Source organism: Pan troglodytes, chromosome 16 (assembly GCF_028858775.2).
Source record: "Pan troglodytes isolate AG18354 chromosome 16, NHGRI_mPanTro3-v2.0_pri, whole genome shotgun sequence".
Classification (NCBI taxonomy): Eukaryota; Metazoa; Chordata; class Mammalia; order Primates; family Hominidae; genus Pan; species Pan troglodytes.
The window spans coordinates 83,935,313-83,959,957 of NC_072414.2; the positions used below are offsets into that span (position 1 = coordinate 83,935,313).

Below are 24,645 nucleotides of genomic sequence, written 5' to 3' on the forward strand. Positions count from 1 at the left end.
GGGGTTGTTTTTTTCTTGTAAATTTGTTTGAGTTCATTGTAGATTCTGGATATTAGCCCTTTGTCAGATGAGTAGGTTGCGAAAATTTTCTCCCATTTTGTAGGTTGCCTGTTCACTCTGATGGTAGTTTCTTTTGCTGTGCAGAAGCTCTTGAGTTTAATTAGATCCCATTTGTCAATTTTGGCTTTTGTTGCCATTGCTTTTGGTGTTTTGGACATGAAGTCCTTGCCCATGCCTATGTCCTGAATGGTAATGCCTAGGTTTTCTTCTAGGGTTTTTACGGTTTTAGGTCTAACGTTTAAGTCTTTAATCCATCTTGAATTGATTTTTGTATAAGGTGTAAGGAAGGGATCCAGTTTCAGCTTTCTACATATGGCTAGCCAGTTTTCCCAGCACCATTTATTAAATAGGGAATCCTTTCCCCATTGCTTGTTTTTCTCAGGTTTGTCAAAGATCAGATAGTTGTAGATATGCGGCGTTATTTCTGAGGGCTCTGTTCTGTTCCATTGATCTATATCTCTGTTTTGGTACCAGTACCATGCTGTTTTGGTTACTGTAGCCTTGTAGTATAGTTTGAAGTCAGGTAGTGTGATGCCTCCAGCTTTGTTCTTTTGGCTTAGGATTGCCTTGGCGATGCGGGCTCTTTTTTGGTTCCATATGAACTTTAAAGTAGTTTTTTCCAATTCTGTGAAGAAAGTCATTGGTAGCTTTATGGGGATGGCATTGAATCTGTAAATTACCTTGGGCAGTATGGCCATTTTCACAATATTGATTCTTCCTACCCATGAGCATGGAATGTTCTTCCATTTGTTTGTATCCTCTTTTATTTCCTTGAGCAGTGGTTTGTAGTTCTCCTTGAAGAGGTCCTTCACATCCCTTGTAAGTTGGATTCCTAGGTATTTTATTCTCTTTGAAGCAATTGTGAATGGGGGTTCACTCATGATTTGGCTGTCTGTTTGTCTGTTGTTGGTGTATAAGAATGCTTGTGATTTTTGTACATTGATTTTGTATCCTGAGACTTTACTGAAGTTGCTTATCAACTTAAGGAGATTTTGGGCTGAGACAGTGGGGTTTTCTAGATATACAATCATGTCGTCTGCAAACAGGGACAATTTGACTTCCTCTTTTCCTAATTGAATACCCTTTATTTCCTTCTCCTGCCTAATTGCCCTGGCCAGAACTTCCAACACTATGTTGAATAGGAGTGGTAAGAGAGGGCATCCCTGTCTTGTGCCAGTTTTCAAAGGGAATGCTTCCAGTTTTTGCCCATTCAGTATGATATTGGCTGTGGGTTTGTCATAGATAGCTCTTATAATTTTGAAATACGTCCCATCAATACCTAATTTATTGAGAGTTTTTAGCATGAAGGGTTGTTGAATTTTGTCAAAGGCTTTTTCTGCATCTATGGAGATAATCATGTGGTTTTTGTCTTTGGCTCTGTTTATATGCTGGATTACATTTATTGATTTGTGTATATTGAACCAGCCTTGCATCCCAGGGATGAAGCCCACTTGATCATGGTGGATAAGCTTTTTGATGTGCTGCTGGATTCGTTTTGCCAGTATTTTATTGAGGATTTTTGCATCAATGTTCATCAAGGATATTGGTCTAAAATTCTCTCTTTTGGTTGTGTCTCTGCCCGGCTTTGGTGTCAGAATGATGCTGGCCTCATAAAATGAGTTAGGGAGGATTCCCTCTTTTTCTATTGATTGGAATAGTTTCAGAAGGAATGGTACCAGTTCCTCCTTGTACCTCTGGTAGAATTTGGCTGTGAATCCATCTGGTCCTGGACTCTTTTTGGTTGGTAAACTATTGATTATTGCCACAATTTCAGCTCCTGTTATTGGTCTGTTCAGAGATTCAACTTCTTCCTGGTTTAGTCTTGGGAGAGTGTATGTGTTGAGGAATTTATCCATTTCTTCTAGATTTTCTAGTTTATTTGCATAGAGGTGTTTGTAGTATTCTCTGATGGTAGTTTGTATTTCTGTGGGATCATTGGTGATATCCCCTTTATCATTTTTTATTGTGTCTATTTGATTCTTCTCTCTTTTTTTCTTTATTAGTCTTGCTAGCGGTCTATTAATTTTGTTGATCCTTTCAAAAAACCAGCTCCTGGATTCATTAATTTTTTGAAGGGTTTTTTGTGTCTCTATTTCCTTCAGTTCTGCTGTGATTTTAGTTATTTCTTGCCTTCTGCTAGCTTTTGAATGTGTTTGCTCTTGCTTTTCTAGTTCTTTTAATTGTGATGTTAGGGTGTCAATTTTGGATCTTTCCTGCTTTCTCTTGTGGGCATTTAGTGCTATAAATTTCCCTCTACACACTGCTTTGAATGCGTCCCAGAGATTCTGGTATGTTGTGTCTTTGTTCTCGTTGGTTTCAAAGAACATCTTTATTTCTGCCTTCATTTCGTTATGTACCCAGTAGTCATTCAGGAGCAGGTTGTTCAGTTTCCATGTAGTTGAGCGGTTTTGAGTGAGATTCTTAATCCTGAGTTCTAGTTTGATTGCACTGTGGTCTGAGAGATAGTTTGTTATAATCTCTGTTCTTTTACATTTGCTGAGGAGAGCTTTACTTCCAAGTATGTGGTCAATTTTGGAATAGGTGTGGTGTGGTGCTGAAAAAAATGCATATTCTGTTGATTTGGGGTGGAGAGTTCTGTAGATGTCTATTAGGTCCGCTTGGTGCAGAGCTGAGTTCAATTCCTGGGTATCCTTGTTGACTTTCTGTCTAGTTGATCTGTCTAATGTTGACAGTGGGGTGTTACAAGTCTCCCATTATTAATGTGTGGGAGTCTAAGTCTCTTTGTAGGTCACTCAGGACTTGCTTTATGAATCTGGGGGCTCCTGTATTGGGTGCATATATATTTAGGATAGTTAGCTCTTCTTGTTGAATTGATCCCTTTACCATTATGTAATGGCCTTCTTTGTCTCTTTTGATCTTTGTTGGTTTAAAGTCTGTTTTATCAGAGACTAGGATTGCAACCCCTGCCTTTTTTTGTTTTCCATTTGCTTGGTAGATCTTCCTCCATCCTTTTATTTTGAGCCTATGTGCAAGTAGTCTGTCTTTAACCAGTCTCTTATCAATGAGCATCCAGACTGCTGCAAAACTTGAGCTCTGACCAACCACATTGTGACTCATATTGTATATATGCCCTTTTGTGCCTGGGCAGGTCTGTCTGTTGGATATGTTCTCGTAGAACGGACAAGCCTGTTCCCCCTGTCCTCCGGGTCAACAAACTTGTCAGGTCTGTTCTGGGAGCTCAGTGGCCACCTTATTATTAACATGAAGTGTCATGGTACATTTTATTGACAGTAAAGCTAGATCCCGCCACCCCCCAAGTTTGGATGCCAAGCAGAGAATTCACGTCTCCCAGAGGCAGCAGGGACTGCATTTCTTCCCAGAGAATGGCAAACCAGGAAGACACTGCTTTGCCTTTGAAATAGGGATTGAAAATGGGGTCATTTGCCAATTCTGCAATCATAAACTAATCTGAAGTCTGGTATGCTTTCTTACTCGTTAATTGTCTTAGGGACAGCCAGAGAAAGCATTAGGGGACATATCACTTCATTCAGACCGTGGGAGTCTACAGGTCAATTCCAAGATACACCTGCTTTTTGGATTGGCCAAATAGAACTATGCTATTGGGGTTTGGGGTGAGAATTAGGATCCCAGCCTTTATCATCCCCTGAAATTAGACTGCTCTCTCATGTCCAGCTTTTCAAACTTTTTATAGCTCAAAGCATTTGCAGATATAGGGCTTCCCATGTAGGTGCCCAGTTACTGCCAGCTGAAGGGGTATCCCCTACTTCGCCTTTTCCCTTCACATCAAAGTTGAAAACCCCATTTTTGGAAATCATCTCTCTGCACTCTGGGAAAGGTGAAACTACCTAAGTCCTCATCTGCAGTTCTTCCTACCACACTCGGACATCTGAGTGGAAGATCCCTCCTTAAGAGCCTCACGACCTTATGCACCCATCTCCCTTAGCACAACGTTGGACACATCTGGGCTCTTATGTCACACAAGCCCAATAAAGGAGCTTCCTACCCCTTGCCATCTGACCACAACTGCAGCATTTTCCCTTGGATCCCCTGCTGGAGAGGTTACAGGGCTGCCCCAGCCTGCTCCCTATGTGTGGGACCACCCAGCCCATCCTGGTGGATTGACTCATTGGATGGAAAAGGAAACCCATCCAAGTCCTTGCACAGATCACTCTGGCATCTCCTCCCCAGCCTCTTTCACAGCTATGAATAAATTAAATCTGAATAAATAAATACAGATTTGCCTAGAACCTTTAGGAGAGATCCATCCATTTCCAGCTTTTCCTCTTGGACACCAACAAACAGACATTTTCATTGGTCTTATGCCCGTCTCTGGCTTTTCTTCTTCTGTCATTAACCCTAAATCATCCCATTGCTGTCTATTCAGTGTGGGGCTACCTTGGCCCATTTTGGCTGCTATATCAAAACACTTTAAACTGTATGGCTTATAAACAACACATTTCTCGCAGCTCTGGAGGCTGGGAAGTCCAAGATTAAACTGCTGATGGATCTGATGTCTGATGAAGGCCTGCTTCCTGTTCATAGATGGCACCCTCTAGCTGTGTCTTCACGTGGTGGGAGGGGCAAGGCAGTTCTCTGGGGCCTCTTCTTTAAGGACACTAATCCCATTCATGAGTCCTCTACCCTCGTGACCTAATCACCTCCTGAAGACCCCCCACCTTGTAATAGCGTCACATTGGTGATTATTTTTCAACATATGGATTCTTGGGTCAAGGGACACCAAACATTCAAACCACGCACTGCTACCCTTTGTTTCGGCTGCAAATCCTGTGGCAGCTTAACCCTGCTGTCTGCTCGCCTCATTAACATGAACATAGACATCATGGACACATTTAGCTCACCCGGATGGGGCTGTGCAGGCACCGTGCCAGCTGTAGCCTGAGATAAAGATGTCTCATTTTATCCCATTCCTTGAGTGCCATGATCAGAGGATCCATTTCAGGAGGGATTTAACACTTTTTAGGGCAGAGAGAGGCCAGTTTCCTCTTTTATGGTAAATATAATATAATCGAGCCATAGCCTAGGTATGGGCAAAAATAAGACCAAGACGCAGGCAGCAATTGCAGATGACTTGTTAAACCAAAGAAAGCTCACCGATCACATGGCTCATTCAGAGGGTTCTGGCGTCAGTCACTCAACTCCAGTGCCCATATCACATTCCTGAGAGACTGCGTGCTACAAGTATGTAGCCTCTTAGGAACACTCAGGAATGTGATGTGGGGGTACTGGAATCGAGGGATTTCTGGGGTACTTAGCCAAACAAGACCACAGCCACCCACAAGGGGCCCATTTTTCATTTATGCCTAACTACTCTTTGAGTCCATATGGTTCTAAGAACTTCAGTCCCAAATCTTTTTCCTCACAGACCACTGCAGTAATCAAAGAAGGATGGTTGCAAGTAGTTTGAACTAGGGCAGGGTTTGAGACAGATTTAGGACATGGCAAAATGAACAGAACTTAGGTATTCACTTAGTCAATATATATATTATATTATATATATATATATATATATAAAATCCCACTTGTGAGCCAAGCCCTGTCCTGGATGGCTGGGGTAAATTAGGGAATACAGCCACAGTGGTCTCTGTCTTCATTAGCTTTAGTGTCAGGGGGAAGATGGATTTGATGTAGGTATGTGAGTGGGGGATTCAGAATTACCTCCTGGTTTCTATTAAGTTGGTGCAAAATTGTGGTTTTTGTCATTACTTTTATAGTCAATAGGGTGCTGTTACTAAGGCAAGAGGTGGAGGGAAAGGAGTTTGGAGCTGGAGCTGGGGCTGGGGCTGCGTAACTGTCAGGAAAACAGTGTTTTGAAGTAAGAGGAAGAAGCAAAGCAACATTTCCTCACTAGACGCCCCTGGCACAGGTGGGTGAGTCAGAGCTCAGGGGAACATCCCAGGAAGCTGTGCGGCATGGCTGCTCAGGAGATCTGATGGGCACTCTGCGATGTGGGGAGCCACGTGGCCTGCAGCAGCCAGGTCACCAGAGGTGGGCATGGCGCCTCCACTGGTCAGCAGGGTAGGCAGAAAAGAAGGCGGCGCAAAGTCGGGAGTGCTGGGACAGGTCAGCGCCTTCCGGGCGCGTCTGTGTGTCCGTCCTCATGCCTGACCATGTGACCTTCTGGGAGCAATGGCCTCAGCTTCCCTTTGTAGAAGAGGAATACATAATTTTCTCTTTACCCTTCACAGTTCCCAGTTGGGACAGACCCCTGTAACCAAAGAGAGATTAACAGGAGGAAAACAAAGGTTTAGAAACACATATACATGATGTATACACAGGAGATAGCCAGAGAAATGAGAGCATCTCAAAGATGTGGCTTTGACTTCAGGCTTGAATACCATGGTCCAGGGAAACAGAGAAAGAAGGGTGTGGGGAAGGCCAGTTATGAGGAGATGCCCAGATAAAGCACCTTAAAAAAGAGTAACATTTGTTATGCAAGCTTAAGTCAGTGTCTTCTAGATTGATGATAGTCTCTAGGGATTCAGTCATTCCTTTATCTCTGGTACAGAGAGGAACCACCCTTACAAATGGAGATTTCCTTTGTAAATGTAATTTTCCTTACGCAACGGTAACTTCCGTTGTCAGAGGTTCTGCCTGTGTCTGTGGTTTCTCAAAATAATCAGCTCAAAATATTCTTTATGCAAAAGGGGCATACTGCAAGGTGGCATATGCTGGTGTCCTACAACTCCTGCCTTCTGAGTCTCTCCCAGGTTTCCTTCTTGTCCAGCTCCCGTCCTTGCAGGAAAGCGAATTCGGGGGAGATACTTCCCAGCCTTAGGCAGGACAGTAGTGCCACGCTGAAAGCACAGAATCCAGCACAGGCACTCGTTCCTGGAGGCAGTTTTGATGCCTCACCCGTGCTCATGAGTCTTAGGAAGGGATATAGCAAGTCGGTCTGGGAAGGATATGGGCTAAAGATTAAATTTGGGAGAGTTGTGATCAAATGCAGAGATGGTAAAATGAAGGAAGGAGAGCTGGGGCAAGAGTACAGATGAAGAAAGTCCAGACCAGGTGGGAAAGAGGAGAAGGTACCAGCAACAAAGATGGAAAGCGAGTGACCAGAGGGGGACCAGGGAAACAGGTAGAGTGGAGCTTTGAAGCCAAACAAGGGAGTGATGAGTAGTGAGCAAGGGGCCCGTGCTCCTGGGAGCTCCGGGGAGAGAAAAATGCATGGTGGGCCTGGGATATGGAGCCCACTGAAGAGCTTAGCACCACCGGATTCATGCGTGTGGAAACAGAAGCCAGTCAGAGTCAGCTGAGAGCGTGGGAGAAAAGGAAATTCAGGTGGTGAGCTAAATAGCTAGAAAAGTTTGGCTGTGATGCTGGGGAGGAGTGGGCAGTTTCCTCTCCTGGGAAGAGGAGGAGTGGCATTTTAAGTGAAAGTTGGGGAGAAGTCTTGCTTCCTAATAAAAGTGAGGAAGGTTCGTTCTCATGTGTATTCTAAAGCTGTATGCTTAGTTTCATCTACGTCTCAGCGCTGTGCTAGGAAAAGATGCTCGGGAAAGAATGCAAAAGACACAGGTCTTGTCCCGAGGTTCTTGTCTCCTCCAGGAGGCATGTAAAGGTCTCTGCTGTAGGGGTGGAGTCACCCTTGAAAAGGGACTTGGAGGGAGGCTGGGATGTGCCCCGTGAGGTGAGGTTCTGAGAAGGGAGGCAGTATCTGAGCTGGGTTTTGACAAAGACCTAAAAAGTCTCTAGGCAGAGGTACATGAAAAGGAACAGAGGGGCGGGGCCTCGGGATCTTCTGGGAATTACAGTAAATGCCCCTGGGTACCCTAATTGAACCACCTTCACAAAGGCACCTGCTCTGGGCAGACACTGAGGGGAAGGGTGGAGCCCCAGCGTACGTCTGCCCCCATTCTTTCCCCATGAATAAAAGCCCCTGTTGGGGACACAGCGATACAGACTGGCCCTGTTGGGTTTGGGGCACATGAACACTTTCAGACACCCCTGAAACCATCCCATATAGCTTAGTGGGATCGGAAAACCCATATCTCTGTGTTCTGTGGGGAGAGGGGGAGGACCAGAGGAGGAGAACTGTAAAAGCCAGAGGGGATTTATTTGACCCTCAGGAGGATTTACCTGGGCATGTGCTCTGAAAGCCAAGCAGTCCTGGAAGGAAAAGCAATGAATCATTTATGATTGTTTTCACTTTGTATTCATTAAAGGCCTCTGCACTATTATTATGGAACGTTAATTGGCTTGGCACTGGGCACTGCCTCTCCCAGCCCCTGCTCCTCCCTTTGCCATCAGAAATTCCTGGAGTGAGTGGGGGAGAGGACCCTGTCTGGAACAGGCAGCTGGGCTAGAATCCACCCCGAAGATCAAATGAAATGCAGTCACTTTTCTTTCTTCTCTCTGATCATATATTAATAAATGTATCTATCTTGTTGGGTTTTAGCTCTGCTCCCCACGAGCTGCTCCAAGCTCCTGCATCTCTTAGCCCCCTTTGCTTCCTCAGCCTCCAGAGAACTTTCCATCAGCTGTCCCTCGCCCGGCCTTGCAGACGCGGTGACTTCACGCGTGACAGCTTGCAGCCTTTGTTCCAAGTGCCGTGTTGGGCACTCCACCGGCAACAATATGCGGGTTACCTGATTTACTTCTTTTAATACACTTCAGTGTAATTATAACTGCATAAAAGAGAGGACAAATTGGCAAGTAATTACAATGTTAATTTGGCAATGTTTTATCATATTGTGGAAGCGCAATTTCCTCTCTAATTGTATTGGGGGGGACACATTTGTCTGTGGTTCAGCTTACTGAGGGATTCTTGAGAATGGAAATGAAACACACAAGAGACAGAGAAATCAGCTCTCCTCCCCGTAAATATTCCTTTATTTGTGTGTGTTTTGCAGCCTCCTTAAAAAAGCTAACTCGTTTATTCAGGCCTAATTAATGGAATGCCACAGAATGTGTAATTAGGCTGTGACAGATTCAGCTGATGGATGGCTTTGCCTTTGGAAACCGGAGGTACCCCCAGATAAAAGGGCTGAACGCTTCCCTTTCAGAATCTCACGGGCTGTGCGTGCCTCACCACCGTCCCTGCTGAGAACGCAACCGTGGTTCCTGGAAAATGCCCCAGTCCTGGGTGCCAAGAGGCCTTCCTCACCTTCCTCTGTGTGATGTGTATCTGCAGCCTGATCGGTGCCATGGCACAGACACCCTCAGTCATCATCCTCATCAGGTAAGCCCTCGGCACAGCCCCGCCTCTCCTCCTCTCCACCTGGTGTTCATCTGCAGGCCTCCTAGGGACCAGAGCTTCAGACAACAGGAATCTCTCGAACCAGGCGAGCTAGGGCCACAGCAAGGACCGCGGCTTCTCTAGGCTGATAGGAATCAATTATGTTTGATAGGGACCTCCCACCAAGAGAAGAAGGCAGGGCATGGGGGAGAAGACAGCACTTTCATGTTCTCCCAGAAATAGAGCCTGCAGGCAGTTTTGAAAAGGATCCTGCATTGAGCCTTACAGGACGCAGCCTCGTTGGAGGAAAATGAAAGTGGCGTCAGGGCCCAGCCCCCACCACCCTGCCACTGCTTAGCCATATGACCGTGGGCACTTTCCCCCTAGACTTGCTCCTGAATCTGTAACTGGGGGTGATATGACCGATCCTGCCTGCCTCCTGCAGTGGAGCAGGACCCACTGAGACCATGTGTGTGCAAACACAGTAGAGACGTGACGGGTTATTGTGCAGCAGGGCTCACGGCAGGTGAGCAGTGACCATTCTTGTACAAAGAGGTTGCTGGAGAGAGCCAACCGAAATTCTATTGTTACCTGTCTCTGGGGACCTGTCCTGGGGATAGGTGAAGTGCCTCAAAGATGAGCCATTAGTAATATTCTGAGTAACTTTTATCATTTGTAGAGTTACCTAGATTTGTGTTGGAAACCCAGAAGTGAACTAACACATAGGCTGCCATTCATCTGAATCAGGGGAAGGTACTCTACACAAAGACTCATCAGCTGGGCATGGTGGCTCATGCCTGTAATCCCAGCACTTTGGGAGGCCAAGGCGGGAGGATCACTTGAGCCCAGGGGTTTGAGACCAGCCTAGCCAACATGGAGAAACCTCTTCTCTACAAAAATTAGCAGGGCGTGTTGGCACATGCCTGTAATCCCAGCTACCTGGGAGGCTGAGGCAGGAGAATTGCTTGAATCCAGGAGGCGGAAGTTGCAGTGAGCTGAGGTCATGCCACCGCACTCCAGCCTGGGTGACAGAGCAAGACTCTGTCTCAGGGGGAAAAAAAGACAGACTTGCCTTATTGGGATGCAGTTATCTAAGTGAACAGATTCAATAGCAAAGGCTGGAAATAAAAGTAGGAATGAAACGCATGGAAGTACCCAGTGTCCATGCACCTCACCTCTACTTTATCCAGCTTCTCTCTCCCTCTCACTTTGCCAACCACATTTCCTCATCTTTGTTATGAATTCCCAAGGAAGAGGATTTTTACAAGTACTAATGTTACCTAGAACGTCATTAGCAAGGCCTTGTGACTGTGCAGAGCATTAGGGTATCATAGCAAATTACCATTTTATACTTACTAAGTAAGTTTGAAAAATAAATTTTAAAAATTGACACCCAGTGCTTACAAGGCTGTGGCAAAACTGACAAAATCACAAATTGCTGGTGGCATGGGAAAAGGCTATCACTCCTTTCAAAAACACAATATGAGCCATACAAATATTCAGACCCTTTTATTCAGTAACCCTACCCCTTGCCGTTTATCTTAAAAAAGTACTCCTTTACAAGAAAAAAAGAAAGAGCTCAATGCAGACAAATTTTTATTAAAGAAAGAGCTCAATGCAGACAAATTTTTATTACGTGAACTCTAATAGCAGAAAAACCTGAATTGGAATAGTGAGTTAAATTATGGCACTGCAGCTCCATGGAATAATGAAAATTCTTAAGAATGTGAAAGTGTTTATGAAATGAACTATTGAATTTAAAACTATTTAGAGAAGATGATTATAATATGCATTTGGACGAAACCCATCAGATCTCATGTATAGGTTTTAGGTGGCTGCCTTATGAGTAGTTTATTTTTCATTATTAGATGTTCTCGTGAAGTTATATTGTGATATTCATACACTAAAGGCACGGAGAAGCATGAAAAATGACTAGTCTCTTATTAGCTTGCCCCACGACTCCTCTGCAAAAACCCAGCCTCTAGACACTGACTAGTGGTGACTACCAAACATGGAAAGTTTGTTGAAATTCTTAATCACTTCCAAATCTCAGCTTGATAAACAGCTCTTGGAGCTTTGCCGGAAATATTTGATTCCCTCTAAATTAATCAGCCACAGGTCGCCTAAATGACCTAGGCTTATAACCCCATGCTGTGCTGGAAGCACATGCTATGCATTGTGCATATTGAGAGGTCCAAGACACAGCTTTATTCCATCACCTTCCTAGTCTGATTTGCCATCACAGATGTCTCAGGCTGGCACAGGGGCACAGATGTGCACCAGCCCTTGCCCCCTCCCAGAAGAATGGACCCACCGTCATGCCAAACAGGACCATCCCAACAACAGTGCTCAGAACATCTGGAAGCGAGGTTGAAAGCTGATGCCCAGCCCCTCTTAGGCCCCACGCTGGGCTCCGAGAGTAATTAGGCAGTTTCTCAAGGTCACCCAGCTAGTACGTTTAGAGCTAAGACTCCCTCCCAGCGTTGTCCAGAGCTTTCAATAGTGTTCGCACGGAGCCCTCCGTTTCTTCATGACTCAAGCCAAGAAGGATTCTTCTTCTCATAGGAACCAGTTTCCCAACAGGATATGAAGGGAGATCTTAGCACCTTGCTCACTTTGTTCCTAGTGACACATGATAGCTGAAAGGAAATCAGATTTCAGGTGATAAATATTCTAACTCATTATACCAGCGTGCTTTCTTGATAAGGAGAATTTGCCTCTATTTATGTGTCTTTCAAGTCAGTGCTTTCCAATGAAAGTGCAAAAACCGGAGACGTGGAGCTGATAATAGCTTTGAAGAACTTGGATTTTGTAACGTGCACGTTCTAAAGGGTACTGACTGTGTTTCTGTCCAGAGACACTGGACTCATCATGGACGTTGTACTGGTGTCTAACTCAACCAGCCAGAGTCACGTCCCCATCGCTCAATGAAAGTCATGACCTGCTGCCCTGGGATGACTTACCTGTACTGTCTGGGCCCCAAACTGAAGAACTAGGAGTCCGATGTTCGAGGGCAGGAGGGGTCCAGCAAGGGAGGAAGATGTAGGTTGGAAGCCTAGGCCCACCTGGTCTTTTCATGTTTTTCTGCCTGCTTTATATTCTAGCTGTGCTGGCAGCTAATTAGACGGTGCCCACCCAGATTGAGGCTGGGTCTGCCTTTCCCACCCTACTGACTCACTCAAATGTTAATCTCCTGTGGCAACACCCTCACAGACACACCCAGGATCAATACTTTGCATCCTTCAATCAAGTTGACACTCAGTATTAACCATCACAGTGCTGAAACATGCTAAGTGGATTATTTCCCAAATGGTCCATCCAGGGTGTCTAACCATGCTAATCTGGTGGATTTCACAAAATGACTGGAGAATGGTAAAGGTGCTCATGGTTTCAGCTTGTTTGTGAAGGATAAGGGGAATTAATTATTTTCTCAGTTGATGTTTTCCCCCCCATACATGTACCCCACCCACTTAAGATGCTTCCTGATCTCAGCAAAACCAACATGTCTTTAAACGTAGGCTTTATGACCAAATTTACATTCTGTCCTTCGAATGACAAGGTTAGCTCCAGTTATTAAAAAACACTGTTAAATTCCTAAATTTATCTTGGCACCACAGTTGCAGTTATTTTTCAGACTTTAGGCAGGGGAAAAAAAAAAAGACACTATTAGTAATTTTCTAAAGAAGAGCTCTGATGGACAGCAGCAAATGACTCTGGAGTCTGTTAATTACAGGGGAATGATAAAAATCTGGTTTTTTTTTCTCTTCATCTCTTTGCACGTAGGACAGTCAGCCCTGAACTCAAGTCTTACGCTTTGGGAGTTCTTTTTCTCCTCCTTCGTTTGTTGGGTATGTATTATCTCTTTATTTCCTCAATAATGAATTGGATGCTTATTACTAGGTGAGTAACTGTCAGTCAAATTATCCCATTTCCTAGGTCTGTCTCTTTTTTCTTTGAAGTTTAATTATTAGTAAATAAGAAATTTTAAGTCTCAAAATTTTGGCCAGAGATAAACTCAGACACTGCCTGGATATCACAAAGTTCTCATTTATACCAACTCTTATCTTCACGCCACCGTGAATTCTCATCGGCATAAGGAGGAAAAGAGATGGCACCAAAGGGGAAAAAAATCTGGTGGTGTAATTTGGCATCTTCATTAAGCAAGCCATGAGCAGCTTGTGAAATGCTTCATTTATGGGGCCGCCAGCTGGGAGAGAGAGGCGTTCTCACAATGCCTTGAAAATGGAAACTTTGCATCCTTTAAATTTTTCCAAACTGACTTAGTTTGTTTACCTTGAATTTCTGGGATGGGGCAAATGTGACCTTCATGCTATAGGGCCCACTTTTCCAGATTTGGTATGGAAAGAAGGAATAAAGTCTGACCCTCTTGTTTTTAAGATAGGCAAAAGGAAGATGAGATAGTCCATGGTTCACCACCCAAGGTCCTTCCTGGGCACTGGCTGGGCTAACGCTGGGCCCGGTTCCCAGCTATGCCTACCTTTCTCTTGCCATACCACACTGTTGCTTTATGAGCATTCTTTTGTTAAGGCCAAGATCAAGATAACTTTTTTCCTTGAATAATAGGACAGTCACCTTCCCCAGGGGACTTTAAGTGGCATCTGAATGTAGAAAGGAAAACAACCATGACCTGTATTTTTAGAGTAGAAATAAAATTCCTCATTCCAAGTATATAATCATGGATAAGCAAAAATACCTAGCTATAGAAATGTTTGTAAAAGTGGAAAATTGGCAGCAACCCAAAAGCCCAACAGCAGACAATTAGTTAAATCAGTTATGGTCTATAATCACAGTAGGATTTATGTTCCCCTTTAAAATTCTGGAAAGAAAAATATAGACTTAGAAAGGGCATGTGATGGGGGAAGGGGAAAAAAAAGGTCTGTAATGTAATAAAATGGAAAAATATTGCAAAAGTTACCAAAAGAGTATCAGCTATTATCTTTGAGTAATAAGGTTATATTTTCTAAATTTGTTTTAAAGTTTTGAATGAAATGTCTGTTACTTTTATGAGATTAATTTTTATATATCAATATATGAAAGAAAAATATTAATCTTTAGATCCATTAAGGTCCTCCCTGGGGAATGGCAAATACATAGCATATGTCTCTCCTCACCTTCCTTCTCCGTCTATAGCAAAAACTTTCTATCAATCTGTGATCATTCCCTCTGTGCCTGGTAGAAGACCTCAGAATGCTCTCAACCACTATCAATCCATGTTCCTTGGTATATACATGGGAACTCAAATGGCATTGTCTTAAGTCTAAGTCATGGAAAAGAGAAGTGCTCTAGGTGTGAAGATGCCCCAATTAAAACAAGTTCAGCGCTAATTCAAAGTGAGGCATTTGGGCCTTCCTGGGAAGCTGTAGTAGCATGCAGAAATACTAAGGCAGAGTTATGATCATGCTGATTTTTTCCTATCAGCGGGAGGGTGCAGTCTGCATATATTTTACCCCTGCTCTCACTGCAGTGTGGGGTGGATCGATAGGTGGATGTGTAATATTAACTGGCACATTGAGACCCTAATTTTTGCACGTGGTAAAGCCATTCCACATATGCATTTGTTCAAGAAGCTAATGTTTATTGAAAACCTATTGTGTTCTAAGCCATGTACCATCCCCAGGTAAGTGACCTCAGCTCTGCCCTTATGAGTCCTCTGGGGCTGGCCAGGGAAGGTAAGAGCCCACCCTCCTCATCTGTGGAGTTGCTATGGAGATCTCTGCACCTCTAGACAGATACTAAGGACTCAACACAACTGGCAAAACATTTTTTTGATAGCACAAGATGAAAAACAATTTGCAAGGTATTTCTGAAAAGTTAATGAAAATTGTAGGATAGTTGAAAGCAAAAGTGAACATTATGAGGCATATGATACTGTTAAAATCATCATACACTGCTGTAAAGCAGTTTCAATATCTGTATGTCTGCCCCAGGAATAATCAACCAGGTATTACCTAGAATAGTGTTTTTCAACTTCTGCAACTGTAATCTAGAGCAAGAGATGACAAGTTTTGCATTATGGCCCAGTACGCACATGCCTATGCCTAGATACAGCTGAAACAACAACAAAAAAAAAAACATGAAAAAATACTCACTGTAATAGGTATGACACATTCTGACATTTTCTATTCTAGTCTATTACATGCTTTTTAAAAAGTTGGTTGTGACCCACCCTATTGATTTTATTGCCCCTTATGAGTCTCAAATTAGAGGCTGGAAAACCCTGCTCTAGAAGACTATGACACAGCTTCATCTTTCAGTTAAAAGCAGCTCATTGAAGAAGTCTTAGCATTTGGCCTAATTCCCTTTCTTGCAGGACCCAGTAAGATTAACCACCATTATTGTTCATGTGAAGGCCGGCAAAGACATCAGATCCTGTGACATCGTCAACTTTTTTGCTAGCCTAGCAAGGGCAATGGGGATACAATGGGGATATCACAGGTTAGTGTGACAAGATTCGAGTTGGCACAGGTGCAACAGGAATATGTAGAAGGGCCTCCTAATCTTGCCTTGGGATGGGAGCAGTGGGTTTGGAAACGATGTGATGTCTATGCTCAGCCCTGGGGAAGGAGTAAGAGTCATACAGATGAGCAGGGAGAAGGACTTAAGGGTTAGAAGCCCGGGGCTGAACAAAGGTCCCAGCATGTTTGGGGGCTGCAGAAGGCCCAGACTGGGGGGGAAGGGGGGACAGAAGAAGATGGAGCTGGAGAGGGTAGTGGATCAGGAACTTGGTCAGGAAGGGCTTCTGCCCTGTTGCTGCATTTGACCTTTATCTCGGGAGGGTGAGGCAGAAGAATCCCTTGAACCCGGGAAGCAAATGAAAGTTGCTGATGGACTTTAACCAGAGAGTGACAAGATCCACTGTGTATTTTAGAAAGGGCTTGTCTGCCATGTGGAGAATAAGAACATGGCTGAAGAAGTTGCTGCTGTAATGAAGTGAATGACAGAGGCTCGTGCCGAGATGGTGCTCGCAGGATGGGGAGAGGGGTAGGGTTGAGAAATAAGAGGAGGAATCTGCATTATGCATTATTCTCCGAGTGGAAGCATAAGAACTGGAGTCTTAGAAAGGGGCACCCACAGTGCCCACCCCTAAGAAAGTCTTGGGTAATGTGGTGAACAGGGGGATTATTTATGAGACAGGAAGAAAGGATGTAGAGCAAGTTGGGAGTGGTGTAGACCAGCGCTCTCCAGTGGAACGTTCTGTGATGATGGAAATGTTCTCTGTCTGTACCACAGGTGCTATTGCACACTTGAAATGTGGCTTCTGTAGCCTACTTTAATTTTATTAGTTTTCACATAAGTAGGTGGATGTGGCCAGTGTCTGCCATACTGGACAACGAGGGGGCCATCTTTGATGCACCACCCTCATGGGTCAGAGTGAGGAAGTGGGATAGGGGAACAGGAAGACCCTCTTTCCAGACGCTTGGGTGTAAGTGAAGAGGGCAGGAGCTAGAAATGAATGTGAGATCGGTCTCCCTTGTTGCTTTATCCACCAACAGCAAGGAGTTGGTAGAAAGGGCCAGGGCAGGGCTGCAGAGGTGTACTGGTCAGTGGGGCTCTGGGAGTGGCCCCAGCACCCTGGAGTAGAAGCAGGAGTGTGGCAGGAGAGTGGAGCAAAGAAGCTGAGGGTGATGATCAAAGTAGGGCTGAGATGGGAGAAAGGAGAGAGGACAAAGATACAGGAACTGTAAAAGATACAGGAACTGTGAAAACTAGTTGTAATAAATAATGGAAAAAGAACTGGAGGATGTGGCCAAAGCCTCATTGTCTGACTTCGAGATTATGGAAGTGGAGCAGTTCTGACCAATGACAAAGCCCAGGGTGTTGCTGGCCAGAGAGGGACAGGGGTCAAGAGCCTGGATGTTGAGCGTGAGTTAATGAAAGGCTCACATGGACAAGTTTATGTTGAGTAGGGGAAGAAGACAGACACTGAGCTGGAGAAGGGTCAGTGAATTCAGAGTAAACTGAACGATCTACTCATAGCAGAATTCCTGGTATAATTGAGCCCATCCTCCTTTATTCTTCTGCAGGTGTCTTGGCTACTCCTTTTCTCTCCGGGCTGTGGGCAAACTCTCTGCTCCTGAGTTGGTCTAGAATCTTGTTCCTGGGGCCTACTGCTTGCCAGGGCGTTACACCCAATTAAATTAGTGGAAACAAACATGCGCTGAGACTCTTCCCCATCCAAGGTGCTGTCTAGGGGCTGCTCAGGGTGCACAGATAAGTAGGTGCCAATATCCTGCCTCTGGTGGCTCCAGTAGGAGAAGAAAGCAAGTGTGGGGAAGGTGTGGGGTTAGAAGAGTTATAGAGGGCCTTGATTTTCAAGGGGAGAAATCATACTTGGCTGAGTAGTTGCCAGTGTGGAGCAAATGGGGGTTTCAGATGGGAGAGTGAATGTACATTCAGAATTCTGCTTTAGGTAGAGCAGCAGGTGAGCAGGGCATGAGGTTTAGCAGGATGCAGGATAACCCATCAAAAGCATTGAAGTGAGAAGCTGACCACCAGCAACGCAGTGGGTTTGAACGGTAAAGACAGATGGGAGCCACATAGGGAGACAGCACCTGTTGAGACCCCCCCAACCCTACCGACCTAAGTGAAAGCAAAAGAGAAGCAATGAAAGCCCAAGATGAGGCTGAGGTTTGGAGCCCCCGGGACTGAGGCTATGGAGAAGCCTTTAATAGAATAAGACACGATAGATCAAGTGTCTCAGGGTGTCATTAGGGATGGGCTTAGCTTCCACAATACCACTACAAACTCCCCACATACACTGACCCTGCCTCTTAATTTTCCAGCCTGCCCGCCTAGCCAGAAGCATAGGGAAGGCCCTCGGGGTGCATTTCTGTAGGCAGGGGTCATTCCTGAGCAGACTGTCCTTGGTCTGGGGTGATTTGTGAACTACTCTGGAAAAGTACATCCTAGACACTCCTGATGTGGCTTGTCAGACATTTGTTGAGTTCCTGCTGTGAGCATCGTCTTGCATATGCCAAAGTTTATAGGCAAGTGGAAAAATGAACGTGTTAAATGCTGCTTTGGAAGAAGCAAGCACAGCATGCCCAGGGGCCCCAGGTGAGAGATGAGAAGGAGTGAGATACGGTGGTGGGATGCATCGAAGACCCCTTCCACTTGCCTACACTTTTAATTGTTCATTCGGCGAACATATGTTAGGCGCCAGCCACGTGCCCTGGCTCTGTCAGCAGCGTACCTCACCTCCTGATGTACCTGCACCACCCATGATCTGCCACCCTTACCTGTGCTGAGATGACATCCAGTATTTACTATGGGCCCTCTAAAGTCAGTCACACCTGCTCTTGAGCCTAGCTCTGCCTTTCCTGACCATGTGGCAGATTATTCAAGCTCTCTGGGCCTTACCAACTTTAACAAGGGGTCCAGGAATGAAAGGAGAACATAGTAGCTCCTGCAGACTCTCCAGTTTAAGAAAAGTAAATGTCAGGTATCACTGGAAAACAGCCCAGATTCTTTCTTGGCATTGCTGAAGCAGAGAACTCATTAAACCTTCCAGGAGAATACACTTTTCAGCATCTCCCTTTCTAGCTGGTGCTGGACATAACAGTAATTCCACCAGGTTGAATAGAGATTCCATGGTGAATTCAAGTCTTGGCAGGTAAGCCAGAGAGAAACAGATATCTTTTTAAATGTAAGTGGCCGTAATTTTCAGCTTCCATTTTGTCCCGTAAAGGAATTTGAACTTATTTTTCTTACAAAAGCCTTTCAGTTCACCTTTTAAGTTTAGACCAAGGAATATAAATAGGCCCAGCCATTTCAACTAAGAGAGTAAATTAAATAGCCAAGATATAAGGCCCTGAGGTTTAATCTCTGTTAATAGATTTCAGGAAAACAGAGACAATGTTCTTAAACTGTGCAGCAATTTATGCATTGAAATACATATAGCTGCAATTTAAGCCAGAGTGTAATAGTAAGATTTAGTCCTTTTAATATTCCCTCTAATAGCGGGCAACAGCATTGAGCCTGCACATACCTTCCTCAGCACAGGGTGGGTTCCCAGTGCCCCAGTGATGGAACCCTATTAACACCTGCTTCATCCACAAGTTCCTGCCCAGAGGACATAGGGAGAAGACAAGATAAAAAAAAAGAGAGAGAACTGCTCTTGCAGGCTTTGGGGAAGACAGCATTTCTTCAAAAGACACAGTTACTAAAGAAATACACCACCATCATCAAGCTCCCTTGTAACTAAGGACTTAACAGAGTGAAGGTGCTCAAAACCAGAGGGGACACTAAAGTACACCTGCCCCCCCCCCCCTTGTCCTCCCTTCTGGACACACCTGATTATCCTCTAAAACTTATGATGATGTGGAGAAATTTTGTTTTTTTTTGAGACAAGTCTCAGTCTGTCACCCAGGATGGAGTGCAATAGTGTGATCTTGGCTCACTGCAACCTCTGCCTCCCAGGTTCAAGCGATTCTTCTGCCTCAGCCTCCCGGGTACATGTGCAGAATTCTTGCCAGTGGGGGTTATTCACTGAATCACAGCTTGAAAGGTTTTCTACAACTCTTTCTCTAGAGGTGGTGAACTTAGGACGGATTTTCATTTACCCAAAAGAGTTCCTGAACACGGAACAAAAGCCAAACAGCAGCAAGGGAACCAGATTTTTGGAGCGCCCACCCTGTGAGAGCTTTCTCAAATGGCATCCCATTGATTCTTTACAAAAGCTCTGCCTGAAGGTATGATCGTGCCCATTGTATAAACAGTGAAACTGAGAGTCACTAAAGTTGTGTGAGTCACACAGTTCCCAAGTGGCGGAATTAGAATCCAAGATCAGCTGTCTCTGGTTCATAAATTTGCATTTCCTCCCCGTCACCAAAACTCCAGATGTGAACTCCCTGTCTGAGTTCACATCAAAGCCTACCACGATGACAACTCCGTGTCTCTTCCTGCTGACAAGCATAGTATCTGCCATTACTGCCTCAGGTGTCCAGCGAAATACTGAGTTTGTTTACAAAATAAGTCTCCCAGCCTTCTCTATGTATTAGCAACCCCAGAGAAGGAAGGGCTGCCCGCTTTGCAAAGATCAAACCCCCTGTGTGTTTCACCCTCTGCACACTTCAAAACCAGGCTTCTACAAGCCAGTTACTCCAGGAGCTTAGCAAAAGGGTAAATAAAATGTTCTCTGTATCCCTGGAAATCCCCAATAAGAGCTCTAAAGTCTTCTCAAATCAACAAAGTCTGAATTAGAAGGAAGGAGATTATTGGGTTTGGAATTTTGAAATATCAAACCTGGAACAAATAATCTCACTCTCAGTTCATTTGTATGTGAAATAAGGTGGGGCAGGGGGAGTGGTTATGGAGGGGATGCATAATGGATGTAGAGCACTCTATACAGTCCTGGGTAGGGGGTAGTTAATGATACTACTTAGCATGACAGTTGCCAGTCACTGTCACAGTCTCCCATTTGTCTGTGGGGAACCAGCTCCTTGCAGGGACTGTCTGAGTTTTTGTTTGGTCCAACTGAGTGACAAACATATAAGGATGTGGGGCTGGACGTGAAAATGAGTCACCAAGGTGGGACTCCCTTCTGTGACTCATCAGGTGAGTTCCAGAATGGCAGAGGCCTCTAACAAAAAAGATGCGGTCAGTTCGTCTCTGGCATTCTCCGCACACCTGCAGTTTAGGGCCTGATAGCTAGACTTCCCCTTTGGGAAAGAATTTTAAGTGAATAAAAAGGAAAAGATGAATTTGATGGAAAAGAAAGCCAATATTTTCACTATTCAGAAGTATGAAAGGAATCTCACAAAGGTTATACTTAAGGTACTCAACCTAGAGTTTATTCTAAAATACCACCCCAAATCCCCTATCTAACATGAATAAGGTGGCAAAAGTTCTGGTTGCATGGAAAGATCAGACCCTTGGCGAAACACTCACACACACACCTCATTTGTGTAGTGTTTACCTTAGCCCTTACCAAGCAGGGTGGTATTAGCTCCATTTTAAAGATGAAGAAACAGACATTGAAAGATCAAGTGACTTTCTCCAGGACTTTTGGCACCTTAAAAGTTCTTTCATCTCAGCTGGGTGCGGTGGCTCACGCCTGTAATCCCAGCACTTTGGGAGGCCGAGGCAGGCAGATCACAAGGTCAAGAGATCGAGACCATCCTGGCCAACATAGTGAAACCCTGTCTCTACTAAACATACAAAAATTAGCCGGGCGTGGTGGCAGGCACCTGTAGTCCCAGCTAGTTGGGAGACTGAGGCAGGAAAATCACTTGAACCCAGGAGACGGAGGTTGTAGTGAGCCGAGATCATGCCACTGCACTCCAGCCTGGCCACAGAATGAAACTCTGTCTCAAAAAAAAAAAAATTTATTTCATCTCTACCACAAATGCACTCTGAAATATTGAACAGAGCATAGCATGAAAAACTTTGGTAGGTTTTTTTTTTTTTTTTTTTTTGGAGATAGGATCCCATTCTGTCTCCTAGCCTGGAATGCAGTGGCTTGATCATGGCTCACTGCAGCCTGGAACTCCTGGGCTCAAGTGATCCTCCCATTGGCCTCCTGAGTACTTAGCTTTCAAATTGCTGTTTAGAGGTTTTGTCATCTGGTAGTGGAGCTTGACAACAGGCAAGATAAAATTGGCATATTTATCACATAGAGGTATGCCCTACTTAGAAGACAACCAAGTATTATAAGAATTCTCACTCAGGTACATGAATGAGTTGCACAGTGGTATTTTGGGGGGATATTTTGGTTTTAACAATTATTAACGAATTTGGTTCATGTTGCAAATTTCCCTTGATGTGCTTAAAATATGACCTGATTTGCACCGACCTGGAATTTGTATGCAAGTATCCATGCATTATAGAGCAAGGGACACCTGTACCCTCAGTTCCTTCCAGCAGCAAAGCGTTTACTAGAGGTGTCCTCTCTAACCTTGGCTCCCCGTCGCCAGGTGTTGGGTGGCTAGAACAAAGTGAAATGACCTCAAGAAAGGTCACAAGGAGGGAGGAGCATTTGGGAGCTAATCACAATATAATGATTATGCCCCGTGCAGAGACAGAAAGGTGAATGGATTTGCTTTGCCCTGCTGTGCCACAGAAACAGGCCACATTAGTTCCATTTATCTCTAGGTCCATCTGTAATACACACTGGCTCCAGATCTTCATTTTTTACGTAAATAACGTGGTGTGTGGCTTAGTTTCTATTATGCGGTTGCCATGGCAGTTCCTCCAGTTGGCTCTTTTTCAGTGAAATGAAAAAAGGCACTTGTTAGGGGGCAGGGAAAACACACAGGGTTGCTGGGGAAGGGCTGAGACACCTGGGCAGCCTTTGGGATCACAGGGAATGCTAGGAATATGAGCTTCCATTCGGCAGGACCACAGCCCAACCTGGCAGCTGGAAAGAAGGAAGCAGGTTGTGTGAGATTTTGAGCTTGGAGCTTATTTATTAAATCGAGCTGCTTGGGAAGTTTAATGAGATTTCAACCAGAAATCTTCTCGGGGGCTTCTCTTTGGGGTATCAAGCAGCGGAGGTGAAGAGTTCCAAGGAGAAGTACAGAGGCACCTGGGCCGAGAGAGCCTGGAGCTCTGCCAAGCTCATTAGCACTCATAGGGTAGCACAGCCCCGCTCTCACCCGATTCCAGGCCTGTCATTAAAACCGGGGGAAGGGCTGCTTCCTTCATTAAGCCTTCCCTCTCTCCCCAACTGCCTTTGGAGGCCCCACAGAACGGAGGTGCTGCTGTGCTTATAATGCACATGCTGTTATTCCAGCAATCATGGTTGGACTTCAGGGGCCTATGAACCCCCTGAAATACGGGTTTGATTTTATGGGTAGGTGTATTTTGCTGGGCTATGGGTCTAGATCTCATCAAAATCTCAGAGGGACCTTCCTTAATACAAAATGAAATTCAGATGCTCTAGGACTAGCTCTGCAAGGAACACTCCAGATAGAGGTGTAGAGGCCCTGGGATCTCAGAGTTGGCCACACCTAGTTCCAGAGATCACTTCCTCCTCCTGCAGTCTGTCACTGAAGATGGTTGGCACTTTATTCTGGCCTCAAGGGGACAGTTTTTTTGAACAGTTAATTTGCATTAGTGACTCATCTGTCACTTTCCCATAGTACAGATGACGCTCTCCCCCTTCACTCAGAATCACCTGGGAATGTGAAGGTGCTGAGGACTCTGCTGCACACCAAATGCTCTGATTTCATTGGTCTGGGATGGGACACCCTGGATGATGATTGTCATGGGCAGCCAGGTCTGATAACTCGGATAACAGCAGGCAAAGAAACACAGAGAGGAACAGGGAACTGATGTAAGGAAGGGGAACGGTTTTCATCTCATCTGCCATTTTTGGTGACTGGTTGTAGGTACCGGAAATGCTCTACCGTGAGGGTTTCAAAACTGGTTACCAACTCATTCTGAGCTGGGAATATTCAATATCCAGGGGAAGGGAAGTTGTCAGTATATATGCAGATATTTTCCATTTTAAACTATATGTGTATATACACAGATGTACTCAAGTCAAGTCCAATTTGTGGTGCCTGCACTCAAGAGCACACAGCCCTAAAAGCCTCAAACAGAAGAACACCACACACAGTATGCCGGCGCTTTGCAGTTTCCTCTGTAGAACACCACACACAGTATGCCGGCGCTTTGCAGTTTCCTCTGTAGAACACCACACACACTATGCCGGCGCTTTGCAGTTTCCTCTATGGAACACCACACACAGTATGCCGGCGCTTTGCAGTTTCCTCTATGGAACACCACACACACTATGCCGGCGCTTTGCAGTTTCCTCTATGAGACTACGCTGCTTTCACTGACGCTAAGAATGTTTCTCTTCAAGGAAGACCGTCTTGGCCTTCTCAGGCTCTCAGCAGAGGAGGATGATGATAATAGCAGCTGTCATTCACTTTACATGGTAAAGTGACACAGTACACACTGTTTTAGATGCTTTTTTTTTTTTTTTTTTTGAGATGGAGTCTTGCTTTGTTACCCAGGCTGAAGTGTAGTGGCACAATCTTGGCTCACTGCTACCTCTGCCTCCTGGGTTCAAGCAATTCTTCTGCCTCAGTCTCCCAAGTAGCTGGGACTACAGATATGCACCAACATGTACCACAGTGCAAATTCCAGGTTGTCTCTTTAGTAGAGACGGGGTTTCACCATGTTGGCCAGGCTGGTCTCGAACTCCTGATCTCAGGTGATCCACCTGCTTCAGCCTCCCAAAGTGCTGGAATTACAGGTGTGAGCCACCATGCCAGACTGATGCTTTCTATGTGTTAAGTTAGTCTTCACAGCCATCTGGTGAAGACTGTAGTATTATCATCATCCCCATTTTGCAGATGAGGAAACTAAGGCAGGAGGGCTTAAATAACTTGCTCAGATTTGTACCATAATAAAAAGGCAGAACTGGGACACAA

General features: G+C 44.9%; 1 protein-coding gene across 12 annotated transcripts in view; it reads left to right on the forward strand.

Moving 5' to 3' along the window:
- The window catches only part of SLCO3A1 (solute carrier organic anion transporter family member 3A1), a 321,311-nt gene that overhangs the window by 286,834 nt on the left and 9,832 nt on the right, over positions 1 to 24,645 (forward strand). For all 12 annotated transcript variants that reach the window (XM_510602.7, XM_009429867.4, XM_003952731.4 and 9 more), the window contains 2 exons: positions 9,069 to 9,244; positions 13,025 to 13,089. In XM_510602.7, the coding sequence (XP_510602.3) occupies positions 9,069 to 9,244; positions 13,025 to 13,089 (241 nt within the window). The remainder of the gene's footprint in view (positions 1 to 9,068; positions 9,245 to 13,024; positions 13,090 to 24,645) is intronic.